Source organism: Triturus cristatus, chromosome 4_2 (genome assembly GCF_964204655.1).
Source record: "Triturus cristatus chromosome 4_2, aTriCri1.1, whole genome shotgun sequence".
Lineage (NCBI taxonomy): Eukaryota > Metazoa > Chordata > Amphibia > Caudata > Salamandridae > Triturus > Triturus cristatus.
In genome coordinates this window covers 281,184,178-281,198,954 of record NC_140586.1, presented here as the reverse complement: position 1 = coordinate 281,198,954, position 14,777 = coordinate 281,184,178, and the positions used below count along the sequence as shown (strand labels likewise).

General features: G+C 47.0%; 1 protein-coding gene across 2 annotated transcripts in view; it reads right to left on the bottom strand.

Annotated features, from left to right (window-relative positions):
• TRMT1L (tRNA methyltransferase 1L) overlaps window positions 1–14,777 on the bottom strand; it is a 410,259-nt gene that overhangs the window by 286,045 nt on the left and 109,437 nt on the right. For both annotated transcript variants that reach the window (XM_085601513.1, XM_085601514.1), the window contains exons 7-8: window positions 1,909–2,038; window positions 624–774 (exon numbers count right to left, since the gene is read on the bottom strand). In XM_085601513.1, the coding sequence (XP_085457639.1) occupies window positions 624–774; window positions 1,909–2,038 (281 nt within the window). The remainder of the gene's footprint in view (window positions 1–623; window positions 775–1,908; window positions 2,039–14,777) is intronic.

Genomic DNA, 14,777 nt, shown 5'->3' with positions numbered 1-14,777 from the left:
TTCCTAACTTGAGCTAAGATAAGCACATCCGAACCCAATGGCGAAAAAAAACAATCTGAGGATGGAGAGGATGCCCATGATCACTGTAGTCCAGGGGAGGAGCCACCTATCTCGTGATACTTCGAAGACTCTTCCAGGACAACAATGTGCAATCACCCGGACCCAACACTAGGCGGCGATCTATGCACAGATATGAATTCAGCAGCCCACATGCCTCGAACCTATCTAGGTGGGAAATCTGCAAGAGGTTATTAAAATCTGAAACGTTACCTCTCCGGAGATTAGGTGTTTAAAAGAGCTAGGTACTGACACTAGTGCAGAGACTTACTTGGCAAAACATACACAGACTAAAGAAAGTGGAATGCAAGAAAAAAAACAGAAGAAGCAACAAAACTGGGTTCAACACTGTTGGGTACAACAAATAACTTAGATAAAAGCAACTCTTTCATGTGGCAGTGCCCTTAGCACTAAATATACTGTTCATATGATTGCAAAGCTTTAGTATAAATATCCCATCCCTCACTGGAGGATTCACTAGCACCATTCAATATTTCACTGTGGAAGGTTCTTAAATAGCCCCAGCTCATCATAGGCAAACTCCTTCGTTCTGCAACTGCTCTCACCTGCTAGTCTTCATTTTTGGATTAAAAAAAGAGTCCGACTTCCAAGGCGTGCTGTAGTTTGGCAAAACTTGGACATTGGTATCAGCCTCCTTTAGTAGGTCATCAGAAGGTCGCACAGAATTAGCTCGGCTGGGAGCTGCAGAAGGTTGCCCTACAAAAATTAAGTATGATGACGGTGTGAATGCATTAACAAATCATCCGAGGGTTAATAAATCCGGAGCTTTTCATGGTGCCAAAACTGCACTTTTCTACCCTAACAAAATCAACCCACATTTCAAACCTAAATGGTTGAGAAAAAAAACAGGCAAAGGATACAAAACAAAATAATAAAAGCAGCACTCCTATGAAAGATTAGGGTTAAAGTTAAGTTCAAAGGAAAAATAACAAAAAAGCAGAGTAATATGTACCAGCACCTGAATTAAAGCAGGTACAGAAAAGCGAGAGTCTCAACAGTATATAAAAAATATGTTTATGATTGTGCATTAAATAGAATTTCCTAGTCTCTAGAACCTAGCAGCTAAATCAATTTTGTAATTTCCTGCAGCATTGTGGAAAAAAAGTAAACAAAGGTTAACTTCACATGGGCATAGTGCCCAGTTTGTCTTTCATTCAGCAACAGTGTTGTTTTGTTTGCTTTCATGGAGTATCACCGTAAAAAAGTAGTAGGAAACTAGACATGCCATATAAAGCGATACAACTAAGGTGGACTCAGGGGCGAGGGACAGTGACTAAGGACTGAAGCTGTTTTTCTGCAAGGAAATTAGACACAGGGAAGGTCAGTAAAAGATGCAAGGAGAATTAGGAATGAAAAAAATTACTCAGTCTTGCATTCTACGCTTGTAGAAAGCTGAAGATTCATGTATTTAGTTAGACAACTGACCGGGTAACCTGTAAATGAGATTGAATAAAAACTATAATAACTTCACCCGCATCATTCACAAGAAACGTGCTCTCCATTTTGGACATCATTACGCTGCACACGTTTAACAAAAAAAGAAAATCAATAACAAATATTTAAACCAAGAGAATGCGGGATGAGCCAGTGTTTTTGAAGCAGCGGTGAGGCAATATGATCATAGACTATCAACGAGGCATTATGAAAGAGCATTAAGCTGGAGCCCTAGGAAAGGAACATGGCGACTCGCCTGCCCAATGCTACAGAAATAGTAATGAGGCACAGCGCTGTTTAGAAATGTGGACTCTATTTAACCTGATAATTATGGACATGAGTAGGCAACATATAAGAGCCGTATGACAGAGAATATGGTACTATGACATTACTGACCTGTCAGGAATATGATTTTTGTTTCTCCTTTATTCAAGTGCCGCTTCAAATGACTGATCATTTCGGTCCTTCTGAAAACAGTGGTGGCACAGATAATGCAGTGGTAATGAGCGGTCATCTTTGAATTAGACTGAAACATAATTTTTGATAGAAGATCACAATAAATCAGTAAGTATTTCCAAAGAGGCAGGTAGGTACAAAATCAATTCTTAAGGACCAAGCGCTGCCACACAATATTCAACCCTACTGAGGACAACCATTTACTTGCCCTTTTTTACGGTACCCAAATCATTGTTATCCAACCTCCATTGTTCAAAAACATTGAGGATCATCCCACAACAAAAAGGACGTCTTTCACTCACCTCAACTGTACACTCTGTTGGCTCAGAAGCCAGAAAACAAGCCCCAAAAATCACCCACCAATCTGCCCCACGTCCCATTATTGCTCTAGAACTTGTATAGACGGACTACAAGATGCCTGCTAGTCTCCCTCAACCCCAGGGCTCCTTTGCAAGCCTCCAAAACGTACTTTATTTTAAAGGCGGATGATAGCCATCCACTATGAAGCTCCTCTGAAGAAACATCCCTCTTACATTTCCATGCCCAACCCCACCTTGCACTGCTCTGCAGTCTCTCCTTGCTATCTCCTTCCCTTTTATCTTTGCCACTGGTGCCACAATATGTTACTTCTGTGCTCTAAACCCCTCCGCTCTTCTATGTAAACGGACTTTAACATTTCTCAGGGGTGTGGAATTTAAAATATCTACTTGTCCACGGAACGGGTAGCTTCATAAATCTACTTGTACTGTAAAAAAAAATCCACTTATCCTTTTGATGCCATGTAGCACGGTGACAAATTATGTCTGCAATCTCATTATATAAGAACTCTGATAATGCCTCTCTGATTATGCTAGGGCCGATAGTATACAAGGGTTGGAAAACTACCAATTTCCTTATTTTGTCACCTTTCTGCAGATCTACGTACTGGGGCTGGAGTTGCGGTAAACAATAGTTCCAGGGTTGAAATGCCCTATTGAGTCGTCCTCAACTACTAACCTTGCATGTTTTAGGAGTTTTCACCAGCTCTTCTTTAACCTTGTCCCCATATTGAGAAAGGTAGGAAATGTACTCCCCACAATGCCAGAAGTAAAATTTCTTCAGGTTTGGGGGAAAAAAGTGGTTGCAGGGAAAGTGAACTTGTAAACACTACAAATGTTCGCATGAGCAATTCTACACAGGCATATTTGCTAGTCTAAAATGCAGTTCACGTATATTTTCTGGGAGTACGGTTACCTGGCCTACTTCTGTAAATTATTGTGAATTCATGAAAGCTGTAAATCTGCACTAATGCCAGGGCATATGCCATGGGTGCACTTTTGTGGCTTTCTTTAAGAACTGGTTCCCTAATTAATTCTGGAGTTAACTAAGAGCATTTGTTTTTATTAAAATTCTCTATCTATAGGCTGGCTTTACTGAGAGTAACAGCATTCTGCTCTTTCACAAGCAGCATATCTGCACACAAAGTAGTTTTGTTTAGCGCCATGAACTAGAGTGGCAATATGTGCTTTCAGATACCAAAAACTATTTTTGCTTTTTGTCAATGTTTGTTATAATGCTGAAGGCCCGGCAGCACCAAGAACAATAAAGTTTTACAAAAAACATGCAAAACAAGAAATGCATTGACAAAACCCAAAGGCTTACCACCAATGTCGGACATGTTGGCTTTGCCAAGGCTTGTTTATTTTTATGTTTCCCATAATATTGTTGAAACCGGTAACACTGATTATTTCATTATGAATATTTTGCTAATACTAGCGTGCATCAACAGTTTACTAAATGAAGCTTCACAGAAATGATAGCTAAAGTTTCAGCAAATGTTTTTCCAAGTTACATTTGTTTGTGAACATTTTATTTTGTAAGTAAAGAATCATCAATCTTGCTTTCAAGTTTCTGGAAATATTTGCATCTTATCAGTGAGCATTCTGGGAACACTACACATAGCCTTATATGTCTAACCTTTGCAAACATGTGTACAGATTTTTACACTGGAACGATAGTCAGTAGTGAAGTCAGAGCACACATTTCCCTAAGAGCGCTCAACCTCCTAATATAGTCTTTGCATTAATGAACCATAAATACAAATGTGGACGGATTTAATATATGGACACACATATTACCTTAACTGCAGTCTGTGCCCTTCCCTGAATCAGAATATTAGTATTGTAAACTGTCAAAGGGTTTGTGCTGCAGAGGGTAGGTCCTACTTGTCCCAAGGACAAAATAAACTGGAAAACGTATTGTCCTTGACCCCACCCAATATGTCCTGGGCGTCAGGCTATAGGAATTCCCCCCCCCCCCTACGATTTCTGTAACTAAGCATACTTAAATACCATTTCTGTACAGAGCTCCATTGCTTGTTGCTAGGTCTATGCTCTATAAATCACTTACATGCATGAGATCTGATTTAACCCTCCAAAATCCACCCTGTCCAATATTATCAGAAATGGTGTCCGCATGGGTCCTGTAAGAATGCATTTCTTGTAGGTATAAGACATGCAACAACACTGGCACATCAAGTCCAAATTCGATAACTCCAACACAATCTTTGCCTTTGTTAGCTGTTTCGATCCATGCCAAGTTCAGAGTCCATCAACATAACTCACAGGCACCTCAATGTTAATTTTAACTGCTGTAAAAATATCATAGCCACCCACTTAATGAAAAAAGCAAGCCAGATTGCAAAATAGAGATAAGTTGCATGAAGCTATAAAAAGAAAAGACTGAATTTTGAAGACTAGTTTCTACTGAACTGCTAGAGTACCCCAGTATCAAAGTAACCCAGTATCAAAAGAAATCTGGATATACCATTCCTCTGGCGTACATTAGGTTCCTATAACCACAATACAAGTGAGTCATACGACACAGGGAACATGCTCTCGAATCTTATGATTAATTACACCACTCTAATTGGATTTTTGTTTTTGCTTTTACTACTTCCCTCATGTTGCAGTTTGCCTATTCTTAATGTTTCTTATCCCCATCTTCAGTTCTCCACTGAGCCATTTGTCATCTTTGTTCATTGCAAGTCGACTGCAAGGGTGTCAAAGGTCATGAAGTGCTGACATCATATATGGGTGTGCTAAAAAAGACACAGCTCATGTATTTATGGGTAGTTATTAACCCCATGAAGCAAGATCTGCTCAGGAGTAGTGGAGAGGCAGGTATTTTATTGAACTTCCTATACATCTTCAGGGAAGACAGGACTCATGGGCACACCCTGCCTTTCCACCTGGAGATACCCTGGCTTTTTATCACTCTCTCTACTAGGGAACAGCAGTGCATGAAACTAATGGGTGCAGTAGTACTTGTAAACTGCTTTGCCAAAAAAAACATTTTGTAAATGTCTAACATCCAGAGGCAATGGAATACATTCTGAGAGGACTGGCCTGCTTCTTAAATGATCCAGTACCCTGACAGTTTGAAGAACGATGGCCAGGCCACTAAATGGACTAAGTGTTGGGTGAAGGATTGGAGTTTTCAGCTTAAAAATAATATTTATGTGCGATACAGAGAGAGTCAGACATTTTCTTTATGTTGAGCAATGTATGGAAATACTAAAATACCTAAAAACTAGATGCAAGTCGATTCTTATAATCTTCTTCATTTGCTTTACAACTGGTTAGAAGTTGCCTGCGCAGGCCAACAGGACTAGAAACAGCTGCTCAAAAGAGTGCGGTCTCATTGAGAGAACTTGGAATCTTAAATGTGTAAGCATTCTTTGTGTGTAGTATGGCACACTATTAAGCTACCAAGTGTCCCACAGTTCCTACGATTTTTCTCACATGCATTTGCCACATAAGAAAACAGAAGCTAGGGGCGTGGCTTACCAAGCCAAGATGGTGGACGCACCTTGAGTGCTCCCGGACCCCTCCGCCATCCGCCCGTAATCCTCACGCTAAGCGAGCCATCCTGCCCTAAAATTTGCTGCTCACCCAGTGCAACATCTTTGGCTGAGGCGCTGGGAGTGCGGAGCCTCGAGCCTCATCGTCCCGCTGCTGCAGACCGGCCGGCCAGGCCTTGCGGCCAAGATGGCGGCTCCCTCGCCCTGAATGGCCGCCCTCGGAGTGCTCCGCCCAGCCCTGTATCCGGACATCTGGACGAGCGAGGGAGCTTCTCTGCTACGGACTTGCCCGGAAGAAATTGCCGGCCTGAGGCGACGCTCGCCTCCTTCTTCCCGCCTCCTGGTCTCCCCTGCCGGCGCTGGAAGGAGCGGGCCCGGTGTGCAGTGATCCAGCGGCCTACTCCTGCGACGGGGTTCGCGCTTGTGCCCCGTCCTCCCCCAGCGGCGCGGCTGCTGCATTGGGCAGCAGGGGCTGGAGGACAGCGGCTGCCGCCTCCTGTACACCGCGAGGTGCCTTTGATGACCCCAAGACCCGAGGCGTGGCAGACCATAAAGAGGGTGAGTCCTGGCAGCAGAGGGGGTCTGGCAACATTTGCGGGGGGCCAGCCCCGAGTGGCCCTGTTCACCGTCTGGCCCAGTTGGATCTCCCTTCCCCCCTCCTGGGCCGAGCGATATCTGGACCGTCTCCCCCGGGCCCTGTGGACACCCCGAGGTGACGCTCGGCAGCACGCAGCGTTCCCTAGGCTGGGGTTGGCCCGAGGGAGGTCATTGGCCGCATAAATCGAGCGGCGGGAGGCCTGTGACTGGGCCCCTCAACCGCTTTCTTGGCCCCCGGCCTACCGCCACTTGCCTGAAGAACGCGCTGGAGCGGGTACGGAGAGGAACCCCACCGGTCTTGTCCAACATCCTGGTTCTGTTCCGCCATTGCCAGCGACGGAAAATCCGACAACAGGGGCTTTCGGCCACGCATACCGAGTGGCGCCCGACTGCGAGTGCGGGTCTCCATCAGTGGCCCCAGTCCTGCGTCTCCTGGGTCCCCGGGTTCATCTTGCTGGGGGGCTCTGGGGTGGCCCCCCTCCCTGTACCATTGCACGCTGGAGTTGTGGCCTAAAGGGATGATGCTGACTGTTGGCTTCTCTGCTGCTTCCCTACCTGTGCGCTCTGTGGCCCGGGCGGGGGCCTACCGGTGACCCTGGTCCAGGACTCTCCTTCTCTTCCCCCCCCCTTCCTTGCTCCTGAGGGGCCAGCCTGGTCTGGTGGCTCAGTGGACTAAAGCAGCCACCACAGGGGCCTGTGTTTGACCTCATTGTCACAGGTTCAAATCCTGGCGGGTCCACTCAGCCTTTCATCCATCTGAGGTCGATAAAATGAGTACCATTGAGTTGGGTAACAAACATCTGTTATTCAGCGCCAAGACACCTACGGGTAATCGTGCGCTTTACAAATACACCTGTTATGTTATCCTGCCCGGAGAGGCGGAGTCAGCCTCACATACCGGGCGGCGGAGGATTTGTCTGAACCTCAACTTCGCTCTGGCTGCTCCCCCTACCTGATCTTGGCCCATCCAGGGGGACCACCATCCCCCTGCTGTGGGGTCCACCTGCGGGGACTCTGGGATTCCGCAGCTCTACGGAGTGTCACCATGGGCAGAACGGACAGATCGGCAAAGACCCCTGCCACCCAAACAACAAGCATTGGCAAAGCCAATAGGTCTCGCCTTTGGGACCTTATAAGTGTTTAGCCAGAGATATTGACTTTGCCTATGTCATTAAGCTGTGCTGTACAGAAATCTGCAGCATGCTGAAAAGTTATAATAAAGCAGTGTCAGATGCATTTTTGTTACCTTATATATGACCAAGAAAGCATTATGTACAAGTGAACGATCATATTAAACGAGGGCTGACAAATAATCCAATTATAGCGAAGAACTAAAAAAATGAGAGCACAGTGCATATATTGTTAGAATCCGTATCTGTCCACAAGTGAGGTTGTACATGCCGAAGTAAATTTAACAGTGTCATTCATCATCAGGACAAAGTGTGGTAGCAACAGTGAGAGAGCAGAGACTTGTCTCTTATGCTTATAAGGATTTCTTGTTGTAAGGGCACTACAGGGAATTAATTGCTACTGTATGTCACAAATAGTTTTGTAAAAATTGCGAGGCAAAGGAGTCTAGGCTAAATACCACCTCCTTTAAGGGAACCATTGTACTGCTTTATTTACAAAGCTACAGTCAGCCCTACTCTAAAGGCTGCCTGAATGTAACTATAATCTCAGGAAAGACTATTTTGATGATTTGGATAAAAACGACACATTAACAAAAATACTCACTACCTGCATCAGGGTAAAGTTATGTAAACGCTCCTTGAACAACTTTTTAGACATTTAGGACCTATATAGGGTTTTAGACCAGCCAGAAGATAGTAAAATCGATGACAGCAAATATTACTAATTATACACACAAATTAACATTAAAGGATTTACTGTGTCCCAATACCACCATCAAAGGCTGGTGTTAAAAACCAGGATACAATTTGGTAGAACGATCTTACTCTAGGGACGGGGATTTAACCGGTCTCAAAGAAAAGCACCAGACATTTCTTCCCATTTTTATGTTCTGGGAGGGCTTGGAGGGACAAGGACTGCTATTTAAATAAGAATCTGTCAAATCCTCTGTATTGTTTTACGTGGCAATTCTGTCACCCATTTGCTTTAATAATCATGTAGGAATAGTTTTGAAACTCTAATAAACATGTAGTTATTTATTTGCGCTTTAAGGGGGAAACGCGATCTTCGGCTGACTTTCCAAACTGTTTAATCAGCATTCACACGAAAATGCATATTATGTCGGGAAATTTTAATCAGGTGGCAACCTTACTTAGCAACTTATGTGGTACTGTGAGTAGTGTCAATTTTTCCCCACGAAGTAAAAATGTGGCTAAAGCACAGCAGAAAGGAATATGCTACTTACCAGTATGCATCTGTTCTTGGCATGTAGAGCTGCAGAGTTGTACACTTAGCATAGATCGCCATCTGGTGTTGGGCCCGGATGTTTGCAGTTTGTTTTTGTTCTTTGGACAGTCTTTGGAAGTCACGAGTTCGGTGACTCCTCCTTCGGTCCGTACTGCGCATGGGCTTCGGCTCCATCCTCAGATTGTTTTTTGCCAACAGGGAAATGATGGAGCGTAGTAATAACAGTGAGAAACCCATGTGTGTTGTATCTAAATAAGATGTACTGGAACGGATACAGGTAGCCGGGGAGGCGGGTGGGCGTGTACAACTCTGCAGCTCTACATGCCAAGAACAGATGCATACTGGTAAGTAGCATATTCCGTTCGAGGCATATGAGCTGCAGATTGTACACTTAGCATAGATTATATAGCAGTACCCAACCTTAGCGGCGACCACCGGTATCCGTTGCAGTGGTTTGAAAAAGTGTCTTTAGTACAGCCTGGCCCACACTAGCTTGCTGCTTGGAATGCACATCTACACAGTAATGTTTTGTGAAGGTGTGCGGTGTTGACCATGTGGCTGCTTTGCAGATGTCATCTAAGGGTATGTTCCCTAGAAAAGCCATAGAAGCCCCAAACTTTCTAGTAGAGTGGGCTTTAGGTGGAACAGATAATGTTCTTTTTGCCTTTTGATAGCAAATTTGTATGCACTTTACAATCCACCTAGCTATCCCTGATTTAGAGATGGGGTTGCCTTTATGTGGTGGAGAGAAGGAGACGAACAATTGTTTAGTCTTCCTGAAAGGTTGCGTTCTCTGTATGTAGTACAGCAAAGCCCTCTTAACATCAAGTGTGTGTAAAGCCCTTTCTGCAACAGATTGAGGTTGCGAGAAGAAGACGGGTAATTCCACCGATTGATTGAGATGGAAGGGGGAAATGACCTTGGGCAGAAACTTCGGATTTGTGCGAAGTATGACCTTGCTGTGATGTATTTGTAGGAAGAGTTCCTGTATAGTGAACGCTTGTATTTCACCAACCCTTCTAAGGGAAGTGATAGCTACGAGAAAAGCTGTTTTACAGGTGAGAAACTGTAGCTCACATTTATGCATTGGTTCGAAGGGCGGACCCATTAGCCTGTAAGAACTACATTTAGATTCCATACAGGGTAAGGTGGTGCCCTGGGAGGAATTACTCGTTTAAGGCCTTCCATAAAGGCTTTAATAGCGGGCACTCTGAACAGTGATAAATGCTGTCTGTTTTGTAGATAAGCAGCGATCGCTGCTAGGTGTAGGCGTATGGATGAATATGCCAGGTTACACCTGTGAAGATGGAGCAGATAGCATATGATGTGCTGTATGGATGCATCTAAAGGGTTGATTGTATTGTTACGGCAGTAAATTACAAATCTTTTCCACTTTGCGGCATAGCATGCTCTAGTGGTAGGACGTCTGGCTTCCATGATGATGTTCATGCAATCAGGGGGAAGGTTAAGGTATCCAAATTCTAAGATTTCAGGAGCCAGATCGCAAGGTTGAGCTGAGCTGGGTCCGGGTGCCTGATTTCTCCATGGTTCTGGGTTAGGAGGCATGGGGATAGGTGCAGTTTTTGATGTGGTACCACTGATAGTTGTAGTAGTGTGGTGTACCACGGCTGCCTGGCCCACGTTGGAGCTACTAGAATGAGTGTGAGGGAGTGTTGTTGTAGCTTCCTTACCACTAATGGAATTAGTGGGAGAGGTGGAAAGGCGTATGCAAATCTGCCTGACCAGTTCATCCATATCGCATTGCCCTTGGACAATGGGTGTGGGTATCTGGCGGCGAAGCTTGGGCATTTTTTGTTTTCGTGGGTGGCGAAGAGGTCTATCTGAGGATGCCCCCACTGTTGGAAGAATGGGTGAAGAACTTGTGGATGCAGTTCCCATTCGTGTAGTTGTTGCGTTTGTCTGCTGAGCAGATCTGCCATGGTGTTTTGTACGCCTGGAACGTGCTGTGCCAGGAGAAAGATGTTTTGGGGAATTGCCCATCTCCATATGCTCTGGGCTAAGCGGGAGAGCTGGGGAGAGTGTGTCCCCCCCTGTTTTTGGATATAATACATTGCAGTCATGTTGTCTGTGCGAATGAGGACTGCTTTGCCCGAAATCTGTTTTTGGAATGATTTTAGAGCTAGAAAGATCGCTAAGAGCTCCAGATGGTTGATGTGGAGCGATTTTTGCTGTGGCGTCCATAGACCTTGCATTGTGAGGTGTAGGAAGTGCGCTCCCCAGCCGGAGAGCGATGCGTCCGCTGTTAGAATCACCTGAGGAACCGGGTCCAGGAACGGCCGCCCTTTGGAAAGGTTTGTGGTGTTCCACCACTGCAGAGAGTGATGTGTGCGGCCGTCCACCAACACCAGATCCGTCAGCTGACCGTGGGCCTGGTTCCACTGCTGTGCTAGGCACTCTTGAAGTGGACGCATGTGGAGTCTTGCATGGGGCACTATGAAAATGCAAGACGCCATCATTCCTATGAGCTTCATAAACACTCGTGCAGGAAGAGAGTGTTGAGGAAGGAATGTTTTGCGTAAGGCCTGAATGCTTGTGATTCTGGCTGAGTTTGGATAAGCAATACCCTTGGAGGTGTCTATAGTGGCCCCGAGATATTGCTTTGTGTGGGATGGTATGAGGTGGGACTTTTGGTAGTTCACTGTGAAGCCTAGCTGGTGGAGCAGTTGGATGGTGCTGTTTGTATGTTGCACACATTGGTGGTAGGACGTGGCTTTTATCAGCCAGTCGTCTAAGTAAGGGAAGACGTGAACATGTTGACGCCTGAGGTGTGCTGCTACTACCGCTAGGCATTTGGTAAACACCCGTGGTGCGGTGGTGACCCCGAAGGGGAGAACCGTGAATTGGTAATGCTGACCGTCCACCACGAACCTGAGGTACTTCCTGTGAGAAGGGTGTATTGGAATGTGAAAGTATGCGTCTTTCAGATCCAAGGTAGTGAGAAAGTCTCCCTGACAGAGGAGCGGGAGGACTTGTTGTAGGGTGACCATGTGGAAATGGTCTGAATGTATGTATGCATTTAGAGGCCGGAGGTCCAGAATGGGCCTCAGGGTCCCGTCTTTCTTTGGTATTAAGAAATACAGAGAGTAGACCCCTAGATTTTGCTGATTGACGGGGACCTGCTCTATAGCGTGTTTTTGGAGGAGGGAGAGCACCTCCTGTTTGAGCAGTGTGGAATGTTCTTGAGACATTGGGCGGTGCCTTGGTGGGATATTGGGTGGGGTAGATGTTAGCTCGAGACAGTACCCTGATCGAATAATTTGGGTCACCCATTTGTCTGATGTTATGGATTCCCGTGCGTGGATAAAGTTTTGTAGTCTGCCCCCGACCGGAGTGGAATGGTCTGGGGGGAGCGGAGGGAAGTCATTGTGCGGGCGGGGTGGCAGAACGGGTGGTGTTAGTTTTGCCCCTGCCCTTATTGTTGTTGCCTCTGTAACCACCCCTTTGGTTGCCCTTTGAAAAGGTATTTTGAGGAGGGGACTTGTAGGAGGTAGAGGCGCTATCGGTGGAGAAGCCTCTGCCAGTGCCACGAAAGGATGAGCGTCGAAAGGAACGTTTAGAGGCTTGTGTTTGGAGTGCCCCCATAGACTTTGCTGTGTCTGTGTCCTTTTTCATCTTTTCCAACGCTTCGTCTACCTTTGGCCCAAAGAGAGTTTGTTGGTCAAAAGGGTGATTGAGTATGGACGCCTGGACTTCAGGCTTGAACCCTGAGATCCTGAGCCAGGCATGGCGACGAAGCAGGACACTGGTATTTATGGCTCTAGAAGCAGTGTCGGCTGCATCGAGGGCACAGTTAATGGAGGTGTTTGTAATTAGTTTACCCTCCTGTATCAGTTCATGAGCCCTGCGCTTGTGTTTTTCGGGAAGGTGCTGCATAAGAGCCTCAAGTTCGTCGTAGTGTGCTCTGTCATAGCGCACAAGTAGCGCTTGTGTATTTGCAATGCGCCACATGTTTGCAGCTTGAGAGGCGGTGCGTTTGCCAGACGCGTCTAGAAGTTTGGATTCCTTGTCTGGCGGTGGGGCTTCTCCTGAGGACTGGGAGTTAGCCCGCTTTCTAGCTGTGGAGACAACTAGGGAATCTAAGGGAGCAGGGCCTTTAATGTATGCAGGGTCTGTGGGTGCCGCCTTGTACTTTTTCTCTATTCTAGGGTTCAGTACCCTGGCCCTGACAGGGTCTTTGAACACCTGTGCGGCATGCTTGGTGACACCCTTAAGCATGGGCAAAATAGATGTGGATTTGTCCTGTATGTCAAATGTGTCCAGTAGGAAGTCGTCTTCCACTGGTTCGCTGTGCATGTCCACCCCATGGTAGTGTGCTGCTCTCTGCACTAAATGATGAAACCCTAAGGAGTCCTCTGGAGGAGACGGCCTGGATGGGTATAGGTCGTCCTGAGGCATATCAGGTATATCAGGGTTGTGGTAGTCTTCCCATGGGTCTGGGGTCCCCGGTGGAGTGGGGTCCATTGGGGCGTCCGCCGGGTCATAGTCCGGGTCCCCGTCGTCCGGATCTGGGGACGGGGTCGGAGAGTAATGAGGTAAAGGTGGCGGAGACCTGGGAGGGGGAGGGGGTGGAGGAGGCAGGGGAGGAGGTAGTGGGGAGGGCACTCTGAGGGGAGAAGTAGCAGAGTCCTTCCGTTTGGGTGGTGGAGGAGGAGCCGGAGTATCAAGGCGTCTTTTCTTAATAATTAAAGTCAATAGCCCAGTCTTTGGATCTTTAGACAGAGTCTTTTGTAAAGGGTCTGGTGTGAACAGAGCCAGTGGCGCCGAATCGTCCGCTGGCACCGATGATTTCGGAACCGAGGGCTTCGATGGTTTCTGTGCGCCATGCTTTTTCGGGGTCTCCGGTTTTTTCGGCGTCGAAGGAGTTTTCGGCGCCGGAGCGTCGGTGCCGACGGATTTGTGTTTGTGTTTGGTCGGCACCGAGAGTCCAGGCTTCGGCACCAGTGGCTTCGGGGTCGAGCTGGGTATTACTTTCTTCGGTGCCGGATGCTGTTTTTCGGCACCAGGCGTCAGCTGGCTCGAGCCCGAGCTGCCGTGAGACTTTGGAGGCTTCGACACCGGGCCCGAAGGTGGGGTGATAGAAGCTTTGGTCTTGGTTTTACCCAGGCCAGCAGGCGAGGGTGTAACCTGAGTCTCTTTGGTTTTGGGCGCGGGGGTGGGAGGTGGTACAGTACTCACTACCCGCTGCGCCGGTGTGATGTCCTCCACGTCGGAGTCGTCGGCCTCGGAAGCGCTGACGTCTTCCTCCTGCTCGGTGTGTAGTTGCCCCGAAGCTTCGGCGCCGTCTCCGAAGATGTCCGGTGGAGCTGCGGACGATGAGTGCGCCATGGTGCGTCGAGCTCTTCGATCCCGGATGGTCTTCTTTGATCGAAAAGACTTACAGGCGGGGCAGTCTCTGGCCTCGTGTTCTGGAGAGAGGCAAAGGTTACACACCTGATGGAGGTCGGTGTGGGGAAATTTAGACCCACATTTTGGGCACTTTTTGAACGGAGTCCTTTCCATCGGCCGGGACCGGAGTCGAGGAGGGCCCGAAGGCCGGTGCCGATGTACGGGATGGAGAAAAGTGCCGCTTCGAGAGATGATGATGATGATGATGATGAGAAACTCGAAGAAAAACGAGGATTTTCCGTCGAGGCTGGAACCGTAAAAGTTCGAAGCCGGAGCACGAAGTATCACATCCGAGCCCGATGGCGGAAAAAAACAATCTGAGGATGGAGCCGAAGCCCATGCGCAGTACGGACCGAAGGAGGAGTCACCGAACTCGTGACTTCCAAAGACTGTCCAAAGAACAAAAACAAACTGCAAACATCCGGGCCCAACACCAGATGGCGATCTATGCTAAGTGTACAATCTGCAGCTTATATGCCTCGAACATACATTTCCACAAAGTTAACTTGGCCTAAAGAGCTTAGTTTTGTTCTTTTAGTTAGTTCAAGGTCGGGCACTGACACGCCCCCTTGGTTTATGTTGATTGTGT